Genomic DNA, 17,653 nt, shown 5'->3' with positions numbered 1-17,653 from the left:
CCTGCTCATGCCTTAATATTATAACTTTCCTGTCAACAAACGTGCGTTTGATAAAGAGCCTTCAGACGACAGTATCTTAAATCAACCTGACAAATGCTACAAATGTGGGCAGAATATCTCATTACAGCATTGATCTGAAGAGAGGGCAAACGTGACTTGACAGAAGGCCAAGTAGAAAGCCTGCGTGTTTTTCATTTTATCTGAGAACACGGAAAAGTAATTTTTCTAACGACAGCCTGATTTACTCCATGGTTGCCTGCTGTTAGACTGAAATGGTCAGGTTCACCGTTATACTCTAACATGGTGCTGTACCTCATCATTCAAGGAAAATAAAAGGTGGTTCCTATTTTAAACTGTCCAATTTTCAGCAATTTACCTAAGAACTCAAGTGACACAGCCACCAGCCCCCATCTGAATGAGACTAGATTGTCCATATGTAATCAATAGAGTAGGTGGTTCTACGAGAATAAGTCTCATCTGGAAAAAAAAATAAGCATATCTAGAAAAGATAACTCATTTAATGAGTGTTTTGTGTCCAAATCTAAAGTTGGACTTTTGTGTACACTAATAAAATTTTACAGTATAGTAGTTTCTTCAAGACAAATCATGTTTCAACCTGTTGACGTCAACATGATGGATGATACACCGTGGGATAAATTCGAGAGTCTGGTCTGGAAAAGCACATCTTTTTTTCCTCCCTACTTTGGATTGTTCTCCAGCACCTTCACACACTCATTTTTTAAATATTTTGTCCAGGATTTATAACTTTTTGTCTGTAGGCCTTGTTTATTTATTTGTATTTTTCACCTATCCGTCACCCCCACCCCTTTGGTAACCATCAGCTTGTTCTCTATATTGCTCTATTTCTGTTCTGTTTACTCTTCGTTTTGTTCTTTTAGATTCCACATATAACTGAGATCATATGGTATTTATCTCTCTGGATGACTTATTTCATCAACATAATACCTTCTAGATCCATCCATGTTGTGGCGAATGGTAAGATTAATTTTTTTTACTGCTGAGTAATACTCCATTGTATATATGCACCACCCCTCTTTATCCAGTCGTCTGTTGACAGGCACTTGGGTTGCTTCCATGTCTTGGCTACTGTGAATAATGCTGCAGTGAACATAGGGGTGTGTATGTCTTTTCGAATTAGTGTTTTGGATTTTTTCACGTAAATACTCAAGTGGAATTGGTGGTTCCTAAGGTAGTTCTATTTTTAATTTTTTGAGGAAGCTCCACACTGTTTTCCGTAGTGGCTGCACCAATCTTCAATCCCACCAGCAGTGCAGGAGGGTTCCCTTCTCTCCACAGCCTCACCAACAGTTGTTGTTTGTTGATTTCCTGATGACGCCATTCTGACAGGTGTGAGGTGGTATCTCATTGTGGTTTTGATTTGCATTTCCCTGACGATTAGTGACGTTGAGCATCTTCTCATATGTCTGTTGTCATCTGCATGTCCTCTTTGGAGAAATGTCTGTTCAGGTCTTCTGCCCATTTTTCTTTATGAAATTCAAATAAAGGATGACAAGTAATTTTTCTAAATGCTTGACAGAACCTTGAAGAAAAGTATCAAATAAATTCACATAAGAATTTACTGAGCATGAATCAGGCATGCCTGGGGCACAGGTGTGGGCGGTCAGTGTCCTCAGGGAGACCACAGGGGTTGGGATAAATTAGCACTGATTGATGACCCAATTGGAAAACTGATTGATTCACAGAAAGTGACCCACAGAACTCTATCAAACAGGGCTGGCTGACAAAGTGCAGAACGCAGACAGTTCTCTGGGAAGCAGCCTAAATTCGGACAACCTGTGCTCACTCACCCTGGTCTTCTGTTTTCTTAAAAGAAACACAGTGTTCTGGAACACAGTGCTGGTATGAAAAGAAAAAGGCTTTTGTTGTTATTGTCCTGGGTATTTTTGTATTTTCGCAAGTAAATCAAACCATCACAAGGAGGTCATGGGGCACTTGGCTTCAGGGAGCTATGAGTGGCTCTCGCTGCTAGAAGCTTCCAGAAGCTTCGGGAAGCTCCCAGCACGTTTGATAAACAGTGGGGAGTTGGGAGGTCTTGACGCCTGTGGCTCTGAGCAGTGCTACCGCAAGTCACGTCTTCATGGGAAGGTGTCTCCTTGCCCAACAGACTGACCCCCCCCCTCCCCCCGCACCAAGGCTTTGAAACCCCCAGCTTCCATTGGGTGGCTCTTCTAGAGGGACATACTTTAACCCAACACACGCAAGTGATGCTTGAAAGAAGTTTCCCGTGTGCTTTACTTCAACCACAAAGCTTTTGGATTGCAAAGTCCACTGGCAGAAAGTAGAATATCCACATATTCCAGGTGGGAAACTTGCATTTGACTCATGGGGGGCCAGGGCCTCCAGCAAACACGACTGTCAAGTTGGGCCAGTTTAATAGTTTCAACTTGAGCCACTACTGTAATCTTGACCAGCTCTGTTGCCTCAGCGGCATTCACAGACGTGAGAAGAAGACAAACTTCTGTGTCTACTTTCCTTTTACTTTGAAAATGGGATTCATTTTACATACACATATTTTTAGCATAATCGGCGCCCAGTCCATCCTCATTAAACCGAATGCACACTTTGGCTCCTTTCCTTCGTATCCGTTACTAAGTAACTCATGGGTGCCACAACGGGTTAGGTAGCGCTGTACCCCCACCCTTCACGAGAGGAACTTTGGGGCCGTTTTAATCCACTGTGAGGGACAATCAGGAGAGAAGGAAACCTTTCGTGGCAGATGATGACAATCGCTATGTTGAAGAGCAGTGACATAATTTTTATCTGTGGGGAGGTGGTGGTTGTCCCTCTAGACCATGCGGGTGGTGTCATGGGGCCACCTCCCAGCCCGGACACACAGTAACATTTATTTCCACCCTTCTTATAGCCTTGGATCCTCTCTCTGTGTCTACAAGCCTCTTACATCCAGAAAACTTATTTTTGAAACATTATTAAAAATTGACAGGGGGGACACCGGGTTGTAGAAAACATGTGAAGTTAAAGCCAGCTATTCCCTAAAACCCCAAAATATATGCAACTTTACTGCATGTGTCTTAGAAAGAGAGACTATCTATTGTGATGTGTGAAACCAACTAGCAGACTAATGAAAATGTAAATTTCCTCCAGGCTCCGCAGAGACTGAGACATATTTTCATTGTAGGTGTGACTTTATCCAAGAATCTTATCAGCAGGTATTGAGTATTAACCCCCACAGTCTTCTTCATGTCTTGGCAAGTCAACCTTTAATGACTAAACCTTGAGAAGATCTTTTATTTTATTTAATTCCTTTTATTTTTTATTTAAAAATGTAAATAGATTGCTTTCTAATCGTGCATTCTTGTGGCAAACATTCCAAGCAGTAGAAGTAAAAAGATCCCTTTTTAACAGGCCTCCTTCCCCACCACTTGCCGTCCCTGGCGTCCCTGTGGTCCGTCTCCTGTGCCGCGTTCCTCCTGGTGGTGCACGGTGGGTCTGCAGAGATCGCCCTCACCCTTCTTTGGAGGGCAGACAGCACGGCATCTGGTGCCCTTGCAGGAACCAGGCCTCCAGTGTCCGCACCTCAGGCCACCTCCCCGCAGGCAGTGGCCACCTGAGGCATAGCTGTGGTCGGCCCAGCAGGCCGCCTCACGGGGTGGGTGGCACCACTGCCCCAGGAGAGCAGAACTGGCACAGTGGTCCCCACTCCTGCGGCCAGTCCTTTCTTGTCTCCCTGCTGGCACCCACAGCCTCCTTGGGCTCAGCTGCCAGAGAGCACGGCGGGACACATGCCCTCCACCCAGGGCCCCGACATCCACTCACGTGATTACAGTTTCTGCTGCCACGAGGCCGCTCCGCAGAAGATGTGAACACACAGCAGAGCACTTGTCTGACTGTTCAGATAAATTCCAGGTTTGCGGCAGTGGGTGGGTCCCCAGGTTTGAGTTAGGTGTTGGAGGGAGTGAGGAGCCGAAAACCAAGTGTTTATCCAGAGACCCTGCTGAGTGGGCAAGGCCATGAGACAGCAGACATGAATCGGGTTGTGTTGATAGCAAGGGCTTGAAAGACAGGTGTCCCGAGATCCCCGCCCTGGTCACGCCTGGGGACCCCTGCATCGGCTAAGGTGCTGAGAGCTTCACTTCGCCGGGCCCCTGGCTGTGGATGACCAGACTCACCCAGGACAAAGGGATCTCCGGGAAGGCTGGCGCTGCCCGGGTCGGCATAGGGGCTGGAGCCTGGGGGACACACGGGGACCCTGGGCAGGGACAGGGAGACTGAAACCCCACACAACGTCCCAGGAACCATGCCACTGGCAGCAGGTGGCCCCATGGTCTTCTCAGCACCAGAATGGACAGTCAGAAGGAGAGCGCAGTGTCCATTGTGGACGGAATGTGCAAGCCGGCCAGCCAGCAGCAGCGGAAAGGGAGGGCCCTGGAGGAACTCCCTCTTTGGGCTGCTTGTTCACAATCATCTGGAAACGCGCAGCCAGCTGGCTTCTCCGGGAGGTGTGCGCGTCCACATTCCCGCCCACGTGTGTGGTGGGCCGAGTCCCCACGCCTTCACTCACCGCTGTGGTTTGAACCATTCTCAGTACGAACAATGATACACATCACTGCTAGGTTCGCTTGCTCTCCTTGCATTAGTAGGTTGATGTTTTTCAGAAAGATTTTTTTTGCCACTTTTACCATTTGTCTTATGAGTTGCCTGCTCACACCTTTGCCCTTTTAAGGTTTGGTGTTTTATTTTTCTAAGTGTCTGCCCTTACCTTCTGCCTCTCCCTAACCCACAGAGGGCCACGTGGCTTTATTCTCCCTCCAGGTTCGTGGGAGGGCCCTGGAGACAGCGCCCAGAGCATGGCAAAGAAAACCACAGGAGGAGGGGCTCTGGTGGGACGCGGTCTCACTGGGCAGCCAGGCGACTCTGGGCAAGCACGCGCATCCTCTCCATGCCGCTGTCACCGTAGGAGGTGAGCACGGCTTATCTGCACGGCAGCCCCGGCTTGTGTCCCTTCCCCTCTCTGAGTGTCAGCGTAAGGAATGACCGGGGCCCTGCCCAGGTTTGTCAGGTGACCCTGTATCTTGACTACAGCTGGATTCTGCATTTGGGTTGTGCCCTTGGAGATGCCAAACCCTCAGGGAAAGAGTGGGCACAGCCAAACCAGGATGGTCTCGGTTCACAGTGAGGTTCACATAGGCTCCCAGGGGCCTGCAGCTCTCAGGCACCACTCCCCTTCTCTGAGTGAGGCCGCTGGAGGGGCAGAGTCCAGAACAGTCCTGCAAGCCATCACACGTCCTGGGTTCTCTGTCTTCTACCCAATCAGAGTGGGACAGGAGTGTCCCCATGACGTGCTCTGAGTGGCCGTGGATGTGTCACTTGTCAGAGCCAGAGTGTGCCTGACTAAAACATGGCTGTCCCATTGGACTGTGACAAGCAGAGCCCTTGACAAACCTCATTGGGCATATTGTTCAAAGTCATTGAAACGTGGGGCTGTTTGTTACGTAAACTCGCTGATCCCGGTTTGCATTCTCTCCACCTGTAATGTTTCTGGAACTCCTCCGTTGACAGCAGAATGGAAGCGCACGTCCAGGGACCTACGGGATTCCTAAGCACAAACGTCCAAAGGTAAAAGGTGTGTGGTGTGTGATTCTGGAGCTGGAAGTGGGGGCGGGAGACGCTGGGCTTACAGCTTCTTCACCGTGGAATCCCCATTACAGACCCTTAAGCCCCATCTGTCCTGCACACTCACATAAGGGGGTGCATTTTCTTGCCTGATTATGAATAATGAAATGGCCAGTGCCACCTCTTCTGGTGCCAGGAGAGAAGTGGCCTTCCGCAGTTAGGACCCCGTGGGAGTGACAACCTTGCTGTCACTTACTGCTACCTCTTATAGGCTGAGTTATGTTCCCTCAAAATTCAGTGTTAAAGCCCTAACCCCCAGCACCTTAGATTGTATTTGGTGATAAGGTTTTCCACAAAGTAACCGATTAAAGTGGGTCTTCAGGGTGGGCTCTATGCCAGTGTCTTTTTAAGAAGAGGACACAGGCACACACAGAGGGACACCACGTGAGGACGTGGGGAGAAGACAGCGTCCACACACCCAGGGCAGAGGCTGCAGGAGGAACCAGCCCTGCCAGCACCTTGGTCTCGGACTTCCATCCTCCAGGACGTGAGGAATGAATTTCTGTTGTTTAAGCCCCATCTGTGGTGCTTTGTTATGTCTCCCAAGGGAACAAGTACAACACCCTCTCCTTCCTTGTAGGAGGGTTCTCGTGGTTTTGTGTTGAATCTTTCTATTGAACTTGTAATGAAAAGATGTAAGGTCCTTGTTTACATTATAAGACTAATTTAACACCACGAGTCTCCTGCTCATTCTTTACAATTCACCCTCACAGTGATCTAATCAGCTCTTTAAATGTGTCATCCTTTCATTCATTTGTTCATCCATTCATTCATTCCATTCTCTCATCTATTCATACATCCATCCATCTCCATCCATCCATCCATCATCCACCCATCCATCCATCCATCTCCATCCATCCATCCATCCATCCATCTGTTCACCCACCCACAAACATTTTTGATTGCTAACATATGCCATACTTTTCTCAGCACTATGGACAAAACAAGAAACAAATCAACATATCATGGCACCTTCCTGCTGTCCTCTTTAACAAGAAGTCTCTCCTCTCTCCCAGATCACTTCTTACCCTCTATCTCCCCGCGAAAGATTTCCTTACCATGTCAGGCAGTCAGGCATCCTGTTCTTTGTTCCCAAGACTCACACCCAGGATTTTAATAGGGGATGTGTCACATGCCACAGAAGTGTTCAGTTGTCATCCTAACGACATTGTCCCTCTCGTAAGCTGGGGGTACCTCTACTCATGTTCCTGTCTATCCAGCACAGAGCTTAGCCCCAAAGAGGCACCTGACAACAATCTGTTAAATCCAACAGTGAATACGTGTCATTTATCCTACTGAGTCAGTATAACAAACAACTTCAACTGGATTGTACTCTAAATTAGGCCTTTGGGGGGTTTTCAGTTCTGTGGGTTTTTTTTTACTGTCATTACAAAACAACCCCCAAGCTGTCTAGGAAGAAAACATATATTCTCTCATGCTGAAATGTGGTCAAAACAACACTGAATATACAATTTTGGTTTGGTTTTGTTGTTTCCCTAAATTGAGTGACTCGACTATTTTGCCCTCACATAAGCGATACCTTGAGTTCACAGGAAGAAAAACACCTCATCACTTTTCCTGAGAAAACTCTGTGTTTGTAAATCAGGAATTATTGTGTGTGATAGTCACATTTTCCTCTAGAAATTGTTCAAGTGCGTTTGTTGACTTCCCCAGGCATATCAGAGAAATGCCCTTGGGGTGAGAAGCTCTGCTTTCTAACACTGTGGGATCCAGAGCCTTTTACATGAACTCATAATTCTGAACCTCTGTGAAATGCTGAGCTTAGCAACATAACATTTCTTCGGCACCACCCAGTCTTTTTCTTTTCTTTTTCCAGGGAAGGTGAATTATATTTTCCGTCTTTCTGTGACCATTTTAAGGCAATGAAGAGAGTGGGCCACACCTGACATCTACTCATGTACTCTCTGCTTTCAGACAGAATTTGGCTCAAATCGCACTGTTCTTGTACCCTGTGTCAGTCCCAGAGAGTGACAGTGACGTGACCTCCCACCCGCTCCTGCTTATCACAGCACTGCCATGCGAACGCCGTCCGTCCATTATCTCATTTAAGGTAAGAGCGCCGCCGTGAAGCAAAGGGCCACATGTCGCTGTCGCCCACCACCTCCTAGTGAGCTCAGGTCAGGACCCCAGTCATTTCCTCTCAGGGACAGAAACAGGAGGTGCCTTCCTGTGATTGACAAGGGGGAGGTGAAGCTGCCGAGGGCCCGAGAGCCCTGGATGAGGTGAGGCTGTGTCACTCCTGCCCACTGTTCTGGGCAGGACAGTTTCAAAGGAAGTGCTCACTTTGACCCGGTCATCTGCTGGGAGGTCCTGGACCAGCAGGAACACTGGGCTGTGTTCAGTTGTCACCACTCCCCGCCTCTCACATACGTGTGAACTGTGTGACCTTGGAGATGTAACTTGGCTGCAGGCGTAGACATCGGGGGATGTAGTGGGCCGTGGAGGAAAGCTGAGGTCACGGAGAGGTGGGGGTCTGTGTAGTTGTTAGTAGGAGATGTGTGTGCTCAGCTTCCCAAACCACAGGGCACACGTCTTACTGGACACGTCACTTGCTCGAATCTCTGCTCATGTCAATATCAGCAAGCCACGCTTTGTCACGAGCGGAATGTGTGCCCTCACTTTCAGAATTCTCTCAGGAGGACGTGTGTGTGAATAAAGTGCCTTTCCCAATTCTAACAGCCCTCCCGGAGTCCCCAGACCCTCTGGGCTCTGCCTTGCAGGAAAGGGGGCGGCGGTCTCTCTGTGTAAGTTAGAGAATGTTCTGCACGTGGAGAAGAGGCTCCCGTTCCGGGGCTTTCAGAGACGAGCGGAAGGGGGCCAAGTGCTGTTCAAAGCACAGCTCTTGACGTGTCTTTATAGACTGGCCAAGCCACTAGATTCCTGTATGTATTTGGGACCTTAACAACAGCCCAAATGTTTTCTTTATTTCTTTTCTAAAGTGGGACATTTATTTTTTAAAAGTCTTCCAAACAATTCTCTTTCTCAGATTGTCTTTGAGCAGTTAGCTAAGTAACGTGGGCATTTCAGGAAAGTCACATGGTTTTCTGTTCCTACGTCGTCCAATGTCAACATTCTCAACATACAATATACAACCTGGTCACCAGGACATTCAGTGGCCAGCAGAGCGCAGTGCCCTCCTCCCAGCCATCCATGTTTCCGCCATCCCTCCCACGAGCTGAGCTCGCTGAGGAGGAGGAGGTCGTGTTTGTCTGAGACCCCGACCTTCAGGGTCAGGCTGAAGGGCACGGTTCGGATGAGAAAGTCGAGGCCTGGGAGCCTGTGTTGTTGGGAGGTTTTTGGCTCCACCTGGCAACATCCTGGATCCTCTTAAGAGAGTGTGACGTGATGACTCATGAACTGGAAAGTACTAGAAGACTCAGTGGAACGAGGACCGTCACGCGCCATGGAGCATCCGCACAAACTCCTGCAGTCAGCTGACGCCAAGGTCACATACATCCTTCTGCCGAGTTGTGGAGGCCACTTAACCACAAGGGCCTGTGTCCCTGTGTGCAGAGCAGACTGACGTGAGCTGAGTCACTAACCCCTGGCAGCCAATTTAGCGGGTCGACAGGTGAGCAGTCAGTGGCTCAGAGCTGTGGCCTGTGGAGACCATGGCTCTTCGGCGGGTGGCCCCGGCAGAGGCTGAGTCCCCAGGACAAGCCCTGCTTCCCGTCCTGTCTCCTGGGGGCATCCCACCCTCAGCCCGGACGTCACCCAGCCGAGTGAATGCACAGCCTCAGTTAGGGGCCCCTGGGGACAGACACCTGGGCCCTGATGGCTCAGCGCAGCCAGCCTTCCTGGTACATCGGACACACGTGTGTCTTCAGCTGGACACCAGCTGCTGTCAGGCTGTGCTTGGGGCCCAGGGTACAGGAAAGTTGTGTAGCCCTGAATACCAGCCCCACTTCTGATACAGTGTGATGCTCACAGCAGGAGACACACAGAAGCTTGCAGACCAAGGCAGCCAAGACCCCAGCCTCCCGCTGCATACACAGAACTGTCTGCACTCAGACAGTCGCAACGACCTTGGAGGTGCTGAGAAGACAGACGCTGACCTAGGACAAGAGTTCGTCTCTCTGGGCTCAGGGCCACATTGTCTCTACTCAGACTCTTGAACCTCAGTGAGAAGTGGTGGCTGGAGGGGCAGAGCCAGCCCGGCCATTGGAGCCTCTGCCAAGGTGACGAGGTGACAAAGGACTACTGGCCTCCTGGGCAGTAGCACAAGTGAAGACGGCATTAGTTAATGCAGCAGGAGAGGAAAAGATGAGGGAAAACAACCACCAATTCACAATTCGGAGGTTTCCTCTCCCAGTTGGTCTGATTGTCCCCCAGCCCCACCCGGGTCACCTCCTGTCCATTCCCAGGTCTGTCGTTCTAGCCCCAGGGTCCACCTCAGTCCTCCTGCATGGTCCTTTTGTGAGTTTATGTCCCTCCTTCCTGTCCCAATGTGCTGTCACCTGATGTCCCACAGCACAGTGTCACTTTCGTCCCTAAAGCTCTCTCTCCTTTATTTTCTCCCAGGCCAGAGCCCATCTGAGCACGACAGCGCCTGGCTCTGCTGAGGCCAGGCTGTTCCTTCTGGGGGCTGAGAGCAGAAGGCCCAGGGCTCGTGGGCTTCACGCACCACCCACACCCCTGAGACGGCCTCCAGCTGTCTCTGCAAACTGGCCGTGACACGGTGGTCACCTAAAAAGCTCTCCCTGCGCTGCAGCGTCCTGCCCTCTGTCTCGAGCCGGTCGGGGCGACGTCCTTATCGACAAGGTGCCTGTGACGTCCGGCACCACCTGGCGGTCGGGACTCGGTGCCGCCATCGGCTCAGAGGCCCACGGGCGCCTCGCAGCTGCTCGTTGTTGTTGTCTTTTTCCTGTGGCATTTATCTCTCGCCACCTCGTACTGTGATGATTTATGGACACATCTTATCTCCACTTCCAGCTGCTTCATTATGGAGTTGCAGCTTCAGAGATAGAGACCCTTCAATTTATTTTTGATAAGAAAATCTTTGGGTAACGTTTCCAGCATTCTAAACTAACTTGGAAAGAAACTCCTGGTTCCTGGGTCCCCTCCTCAAACTCGAAGCCTTGTACCTAGACCTCCAGGACCCTCCCTGTCCTGGCTGGGGACCTGGGGAACACTGTCCCTCGCTGGGTGGCACACCTGAGGGGCAGGGACACAACCCCAAAGCCCAGAACTCAGCCCCCTCCCACCTCCCAAGTCTGCAGCTACGACAACTCCTGCCCTGTGGGCCACGTAGCCCACTCTTCTTTCCAAATGTCAGTATTGTCATTTCCTAACGAAAATACTCCCGCTCCTTGAAAGCCATCCAGGTGTGGTCTGTCACCATGTCCTCTCCCGGTCCTACGAAGGGCCCTCAGGGAGGTGGCAGGCGTGGAAGTTCCCCCTGCCTGATGTCCCTCTAACCATAGAGCCTCAGATTATTCCAGAACGGTTACTTTTGGACCCACTCAGTGTCATCCCTTTGGACGACATAGAGTGATGACCAGAACTGATCCACTAAAACGTCCCACTGCAAGGAAAAACCTAAGTAGGTTTTGATTCTGGCTGACCTTTCACTTTTTATTGAGTGGAATCCCACTGTGCTGGCCAGGGGCCGTTTCTCTCCGTGTCCTCCTGGCCAAGTTTACTGCCACCTGCACAGAGACGGCTCTGAGGTGCATGAGGACATCCTCGCGCTTCCGGTTATCTGCTCAACGGCAGGCTGACATCCAGACGTCCTGCTGCAGTGCCGTAGAACGTAATGTCATCTTCCCTAGAGGAAGCACCGGTCGTGTGGAAGTGAGTCCTAAGGAAGAGAGGAAACAAGGGGAAAGAAATGGTGTTCATGAACAAGAAGCCTTGTTCATGAGGTGGGAACCAGAGTCGGACACTCTTGGGGTTCCCAGCAAAGCGGGCAGTGCTCCATTCACCTTCCAGCACTCGAGACTGAGGGTGTGGGGACGCTGGGACAGACCCGAAGCCACCAGCATCCGCGTCACACCTGCAGCCGCCGTTCAGCTGGCTAAGCTCTGAAGGGGAACGTCTGCACTGTCCCCAGCAAGGTTTTAAGTCAGGAAAGTCAGAGACAGGAGATGCAGGTGGCAGAGGGGCCGATTTCAGTAGGAGCCTTCTTTCTCAACACGTACATTTTCCTGTCCTGTCTTTCTCATGCATGGCCAGCAACCTCTCGGGGGCCTAACTGACATAACCCCTCAATTGCCTGGACCAAACACTACACAGGGTCTGGTGGCCACGGGAAGGGAGCCAGCAGCTGGGCCACTCCAGCGGGTGTCAGAGCGCGCAGCCCTTTATAGGGAGGCAGGCGGGCCGTCACACCAGGGTCCTCCTCCCAGAAGAGACCGGCCCCCGGGAAGCTCACAGCCCTGCTCATTCAGCTCCGGCCCAGAAGACACAAAGGGGCAGGTTGTAAAGCTCGATTTCTCCATTTCCTTGTGAAATTCATCCCGGAAACTTGTCACCTTGTCCTGGGGAGGTGGTTGTTGGGGCCGTGCGGCTGTGTCTCTGGGCACAGCTGATTGACTGATACCTGTTAGGTTTTCCATGACCTGCTCGGAGGTCTGGTCACTTAACTGTCATCAGTCATCCAACGCACTCAGTGAGGAAGCCCAAGGTTAGGGAAACAGAGATTCGGGAGGTAGAAATGATTGATTTTCAATCTTCTGGTCTGTCTAAACAGCTGGAATTCTGAGATCATTTTATAAGCAGGGAAAAGAATGCTGTTAGAAGGTCAGGTGGACTTAGGGAGTTTATTTGCCACTTTGGTGACCACTAAAGCCCTAATATTATTCATTTTTCTACATGGAAGTATGATGGGAAATAGACGTATTTTATTCCCAGTACTTATACCCCATAATTTTACATGACTGGATGTCACTGTGAAATAAAACAGGTTGTGACTGAGCCATTCTGGTGACTGTAGCTGCCACACTGGTCAGATTTGTTTTCGAGTAACTGGGACATGAGCCATCTGCTTGGTCGGGAAGCAACTCAGAATTTTCCAGAGCCCAAAACATAAGCTTCTGACCCTCAGTCGTGGTGGTAGAGAACGAGCAACAAGCAGCTGGTAGGATTCTAACTACAAGCGGCCAAAACGCCATCCGCTGACCTCACCTGATTGTGTCTCTCTTCGTCCCGACTTTAGGATGAGAGCGCTGGCCGTCCTGGGCATCACACTGGTGGTGGCCTGCAGCCAGGTTTTCCTCCCTTTCTTCTTGAGAGGCATGGCGCTCCTTTGGGGTAAGTAACAAGTAAAATGTGGTCTTTCCACCTTCTAAAATTGTTGTTCATGGTTCTCAAACCAGAAACATGCTGGCAGTTCTCAAGGTCGGTGACGACCCGCTGGTTCCGCTGGGCTTTCCACAGGAAGGGTAGTCCTTCTTGAGTTTAAGAGGATTCAAACACGCCTCTTTCTAAAAAAAAAAAAAATGTGATCTTCCTATGATGGCACAGTAGAAAATTTTCATTCTCAGCTGCTCGTATATTTGAAAAAATGTTGCTGTGGGAGTCGTTGTTTTGCTACAAAATCCTTTTTCATTAAATGACTTATGATGTGTTTTCTGGACCGAGGGAGTTACAATGCCACATTTGATTTTCAAAGCTATGGAGATGCAGTGGTTAGAATAATCACATCTAACCTCTACTTTTGTTTTGTTGAAAAATAAAAAGAAAGAATTCCCAACCCCCAAGAGGGGACAGTACTGGGCAATGTTGGGGTGGCTGGTGGCACAGCTGCTGCCAACCTCTGGGACGTTCACGCCTCCCCGGGCAGTTCGTGTCATTCACGGCCACGCCCACACTGCCTGCTGTCCCATCCCCAGGAGTCACAGGCCTCCCCGCCCACCCCCCCAACATTGACTGGTCCTTGCCGCCCATGTCCACGCCACGCTGTGCACCCTGCTGGGACTCAATTTTCCCAATTTTGCTGAATACTGGGGCCACATGATCTTATTATAAGGTGCGCCAATGTCCGGAGACCTTCACAGACTCGAATGTGCCTTAAGAAAGCAGCACACCGTCCTCGACAGTCAGAAAATAGGAGGCAGGCTGAGGCGAGTGCAGCCGTCGGTGCTGTGTGTACTGATGGGCAGGTGGCCCCTCCCTTCCTCCTCCAGACTCTGGAAAGCTGTCCGTCACAGCAGTTATTGCTCGGCGCCCTTCGTGAGACCCTCAGAGCTCTGAGCACAGCGCTTCGCACTGGCCAGGACCAGGAAATGAAAACCGACACATGTTTCAAAAAATCTCAGGAAAACGTTTCCATCTTGCCCACAATGACTCCTGGGCATGATAGCTGCTCAGCAAACGCTTTGTGAATTGGTTAACTTGTCCTTACATTGTTACTTATTAAGCTCCCAGTTTTCTAACCCACAGTAAGAAGTCACCCAAAAGTCAGAAGTCACCGAGCTCATAAGGACACAATGGTCCTGCATGAGAGCTATTCAACAGAGATCAAAGTAGCTGTGGATTGTTTAGTTTTAGAAATTAGTTTTTAAAAAAATCCGGAAATTCCGTACTTACAGCTTTGCTAAAGCAATTTTTTATTATTTTCCCATCTTGGAGACGTGTGCTTTTTTTTTTCCTAAACTTTCAGTAAATATATAAATAATGCACAATACAGTCTCCAGTAAAAATGCTGCATTTTGGAGACCATTTTATTGTTGATTAGGATATTTTGAAGCTGGCTTATTACTTGTTTACTTTGTAAATTACTTATTTAGAAATATTATTTACCTTTCAACTTTGGAATCTTTAATATAAGAGATTTTTTTTTTCCACTTGACAACAAGCCAACAATAGCTTTGAAACAAAATAATTACTCAGGGCTGAACTTGCTTTGAAACATAACTTTTGTCAGTCACGTTTCACCACAGCCAGTTGAGACGATGGCACACCTGACTCTGTGAGTGGGTTTGTACGGCTTGAGCTCTCAGACTGTCACGAAGCAGAGCCTCGCGCCCTCGGTGTGCTGAGAGCCTGCTCCCAGAGCAGCCGGGGCACTGGCAGGAGGACAGGGTCGCTGCTGGACCAGAGGTGGCCATCTGCAGGTGATAGCACTCCTCGGTACTGTTCGTCCCCTGTGGTCAGTCACCCATGTCACAGCTCCGAAGACACAGGCCCCAGGGTCTCAGCTGTGGTCAGACTTGCTCTCATGTCCCAGGTCTTCACACAGCTCAGCATACACCCTGTTTGAATCTGGCTGATGAATGCTAGAGGACAGGGTGAGTCCTGCACACACGTGTTGGGCCCTATGAGTAGTTTGTGGGTTACAGGAACGTTTGTGACAGGTGAGCCCCGCACAGCAGGGCTTGTGTGAAGCACGAGGTCGGGGTCAGTTCAGGCCCAGAGTAGGGAGGGGCCCAGCTCCAAGAGAAATAAACTTCGCACCTGGCAGTTCTGCACCAAAAGTAATTTGACAGTGGAAAAAGATTCCATTTCTGCTCAAAAATGTATGCAGGACCATTGTGGGCCTAAGAAAAATTGATGTTAAGTCCCTTCTCCAAACCTTGAACATTTTGTCATGGAAACCACATGTGTTCATCACCACACAGATAAGGGTGCATTTCTGGTGTTTGTGCAAAGTCAAGATTTATGTGCAATTATCTGTATAGCAAATGTTCCCACAAGTTGTAGCTGCTGAGAGAAAATAAATGCAAACGAAGTGGGAAGCGGAAGCGTACCTCAGATTGGAAGTGTCGGCGCCAGCCTTTCTGTAACCAGGAAAGTCGGCAACTTCACTCCGGTTTACTGGACTTTCACAAACAGGAATTGTTAGAGGAGGGACCAAACCGGGTCCTCGGGGCGAGCGGAGGCGGGGAGCCCGCGTGGCGCCTGGTTTTGGAGAAGGAAGAGCTCGGTGTCCTGCAGGAAGGGGTCCCACACTGCGGGGTACTTTCTATAGACACTGAGACACTGATGTCCCAGGGTAGAGGGGGTGGGGCAGAAGTAAGTAGGAACAGATGAAGGAATTGTGGGGGGTGCTTCTGGCTTGGTTGAGGGAAGAGGGGGCGGCAACTGAGCCTGGTGGCTGGACACCCTTTGAGGGGCCTTCAATGGGGTCTGCATCCTGGGCTTGGGGCCCAGGGACATCGGGGGTCTGATACAGTCATGTCTTCCGGGAACTTGCGGTCTGAAGTCCCTCACACTTTTCTAGCAGTTTTAAGTCACGTAATTTCTTCTCAAAAGAAGATAATTGGTTAAGTTTTAGGACAGAGGCTAATATAGTAGTCACTGAACCCTGCTGAATTCCTCAGCAACATAAAGTACTTTCTGGAATCCGTTATGCCCCCTTAATTCTAAAGATATTAAAACGTACATTTTAAAAACAGTTTTAGCAGATGTGTAATGTTTGAGGACATTCTGGTATTCTATTTCCTTTTAGGAATAAGTGTGTTTCTGTTGATAAGATAGTGATCATGCAGAAGATAGCTTAGTGACGGGAGTTACGTGTGGGGACAGAAGCCTTGCCTACTTGTGTTATTTGTGTGGACCTCGCCCTTTCACCAGAGAAGGGGTCTCGCGTGCCGAGCCCATCCAGGCCGCTCTCACAGAACAGCACACACAGGGCTCGTAAGCAGCAGATGTCCGTTCCTCACAGTCTGAGGCTGACCGTCTAAGGTCAGGCGCCTGCAGAGTCGGAGTCCAGGGAAGCCCCTTCCCGGTGCACAGGTGTCAGAGAGGGTGAGGGTCCCAGGGTCTCTCTGACAAGGGCACCAGTCCCATCACAAGGGCCACTCTCGTGGCCTATCACCTGCCAACGTCCCCATCTCCTGACACCATCAAATAGGGCAATAAAGTTCCAACACATGGGTTTGGGGAGACAAACATGAGACCACATGTCAGAAAAAACCTATTTGGAGTCACTAGAGGTGGTGTGGGCAGCGAGAGGGAAAGAAGCCAAACTGAAGTTGCGTGAGGTGAGAACAGGCGGGTCCTCGTCCCGTCCCACACGCAGCTCTGCCCGGGGGGTTAGCACTGCTCTGCGATGGGGCATCCAGCTCCCGGGAACTGCCCAGCAGGCGTGTGGTTGTCGTACGCCGAGCTGGAGCCCTGGAGAGAGCTAAGGTGACAGAATTGCTGGACATCTGTTTTGTGCTGATGTGTGTGATGCTTCCTCCACAGGAAAGTCTGACGACTCTCATGTGCTCAGCATTTTAGAGGAGAGCAAGCTGATGGTGGATGACGCCATCTACAGCACAATGAAAAGGTGCCATGTCCCAAGGGCACAGAGGGAGGGGATAGCGTGACGTCACCCAGTGTGTGCTAAGTCCTGCGTGAGTCTTCCCGTACTCACCTATTCTACCTTTTACAATTACCTCTGAAATTGGTCTCAGCATCTCCACTTTACAAATTAGGAGCTGAAGCTCCCATGGGTTAATTGACGTTTTCAAGGTCATGTGCATGCCACTGGAAGAACCAGTATCAGTCTCAGTCTTTCACTAGCAAAACACAGAGGAGAGCACAGTGACCCGCCCAGGTTTGGCTTTACCAGGATAAAGATGAGGGAGACTGAAATCCGGACAGGTAAGTAAGCTGCTTCCTGCAGAACTGGCACAGACTAAGGAGTAGAGGGCAGTGCAGGTCTCTGAGGTACAGCTGTGACATCACCCAGGTCGCTGAGGTACAGCTGCGACATCGCCCACGTCTCTGAGGTACAGCTGCGACATCATCCAGGTCTCTGAGGTACAGCTGCGACATCGCCCAGGTCGCTGAGGTACAGCTGCGACATCGCCCAGGTCGCTGAGGTACAGCTGCGACATCGCCCAGGTCGCTGAGGTACAGCTGCGACATTGCCCACGTCTCTGAGGTACAGCTGCGACATCACCCAGGTCTCTGAGGTACAGCTGCGACATCACCCAGGTTGCTGAGGTACAGCTGCGACATCACCCACGTCTCTGAGGTACAGCTGCGACATCACCCAGGTCGCTGAGGTACAGCTGCGACATCGCCC

General features: G+C 50.2%; 1 protein-coding gene across 1 annotated transcript in view; it reads left to right on the top strand.

The window, feature by feature from the left end:
* Window positions 1–4,516: 4,516 nt before the first annotated feature.
* TPO (thyroid peroxidase) overlaps window positions 4,517–17,653 on the top strand; it is a 44,837-nt gene continuing 31,700 nt past the window's right edge. The window contains exons 1-5 of the mRNA XM_033124224.1: window positions 4,517–4,960; window positions 5,563–5,616; window positions 7,609–7,744; window positions 12,851–12,945; window positions 16,825–16,909. Of these exons, the coding sequence (XP_032980115.1) occupies window positions 12,852–12,945; window positions 16,825–16,909 (179 nt within the window). The 5' untranslated portion in view covers window positions 4,517–4,960; window positions 5,563–5,616; window positions 7,609–7,744; window position 12,851. The remainder of the gene's footprint in view (window positions 4,961–5,562; window positions 5,617–7,608; window positions 7,745–12,850; window positions 12,946–16,824; window positions 16,910–17,653) is intronic.

This window comes from Rhinolophus ferrumequinum, chromosome 13 (genome assembly GCF_004115265.2).
Source record: "Rhinolophus ferrumequinum isolate MPI-CBG mRhiFer1 chromosome 13, mRhiFer1_v1.p, whole genome shotgun sequence".
Lineage (NCBI taxonomy): Eukaryota > Metazoa > Chordata > Mammalia > Chiroptera > Rhinolophidae > Rhinolophus > Rhinolophus ferrumequinum.
This window is presented reverse-complemented; position numbering and strand designations above follow the sequence as displayed.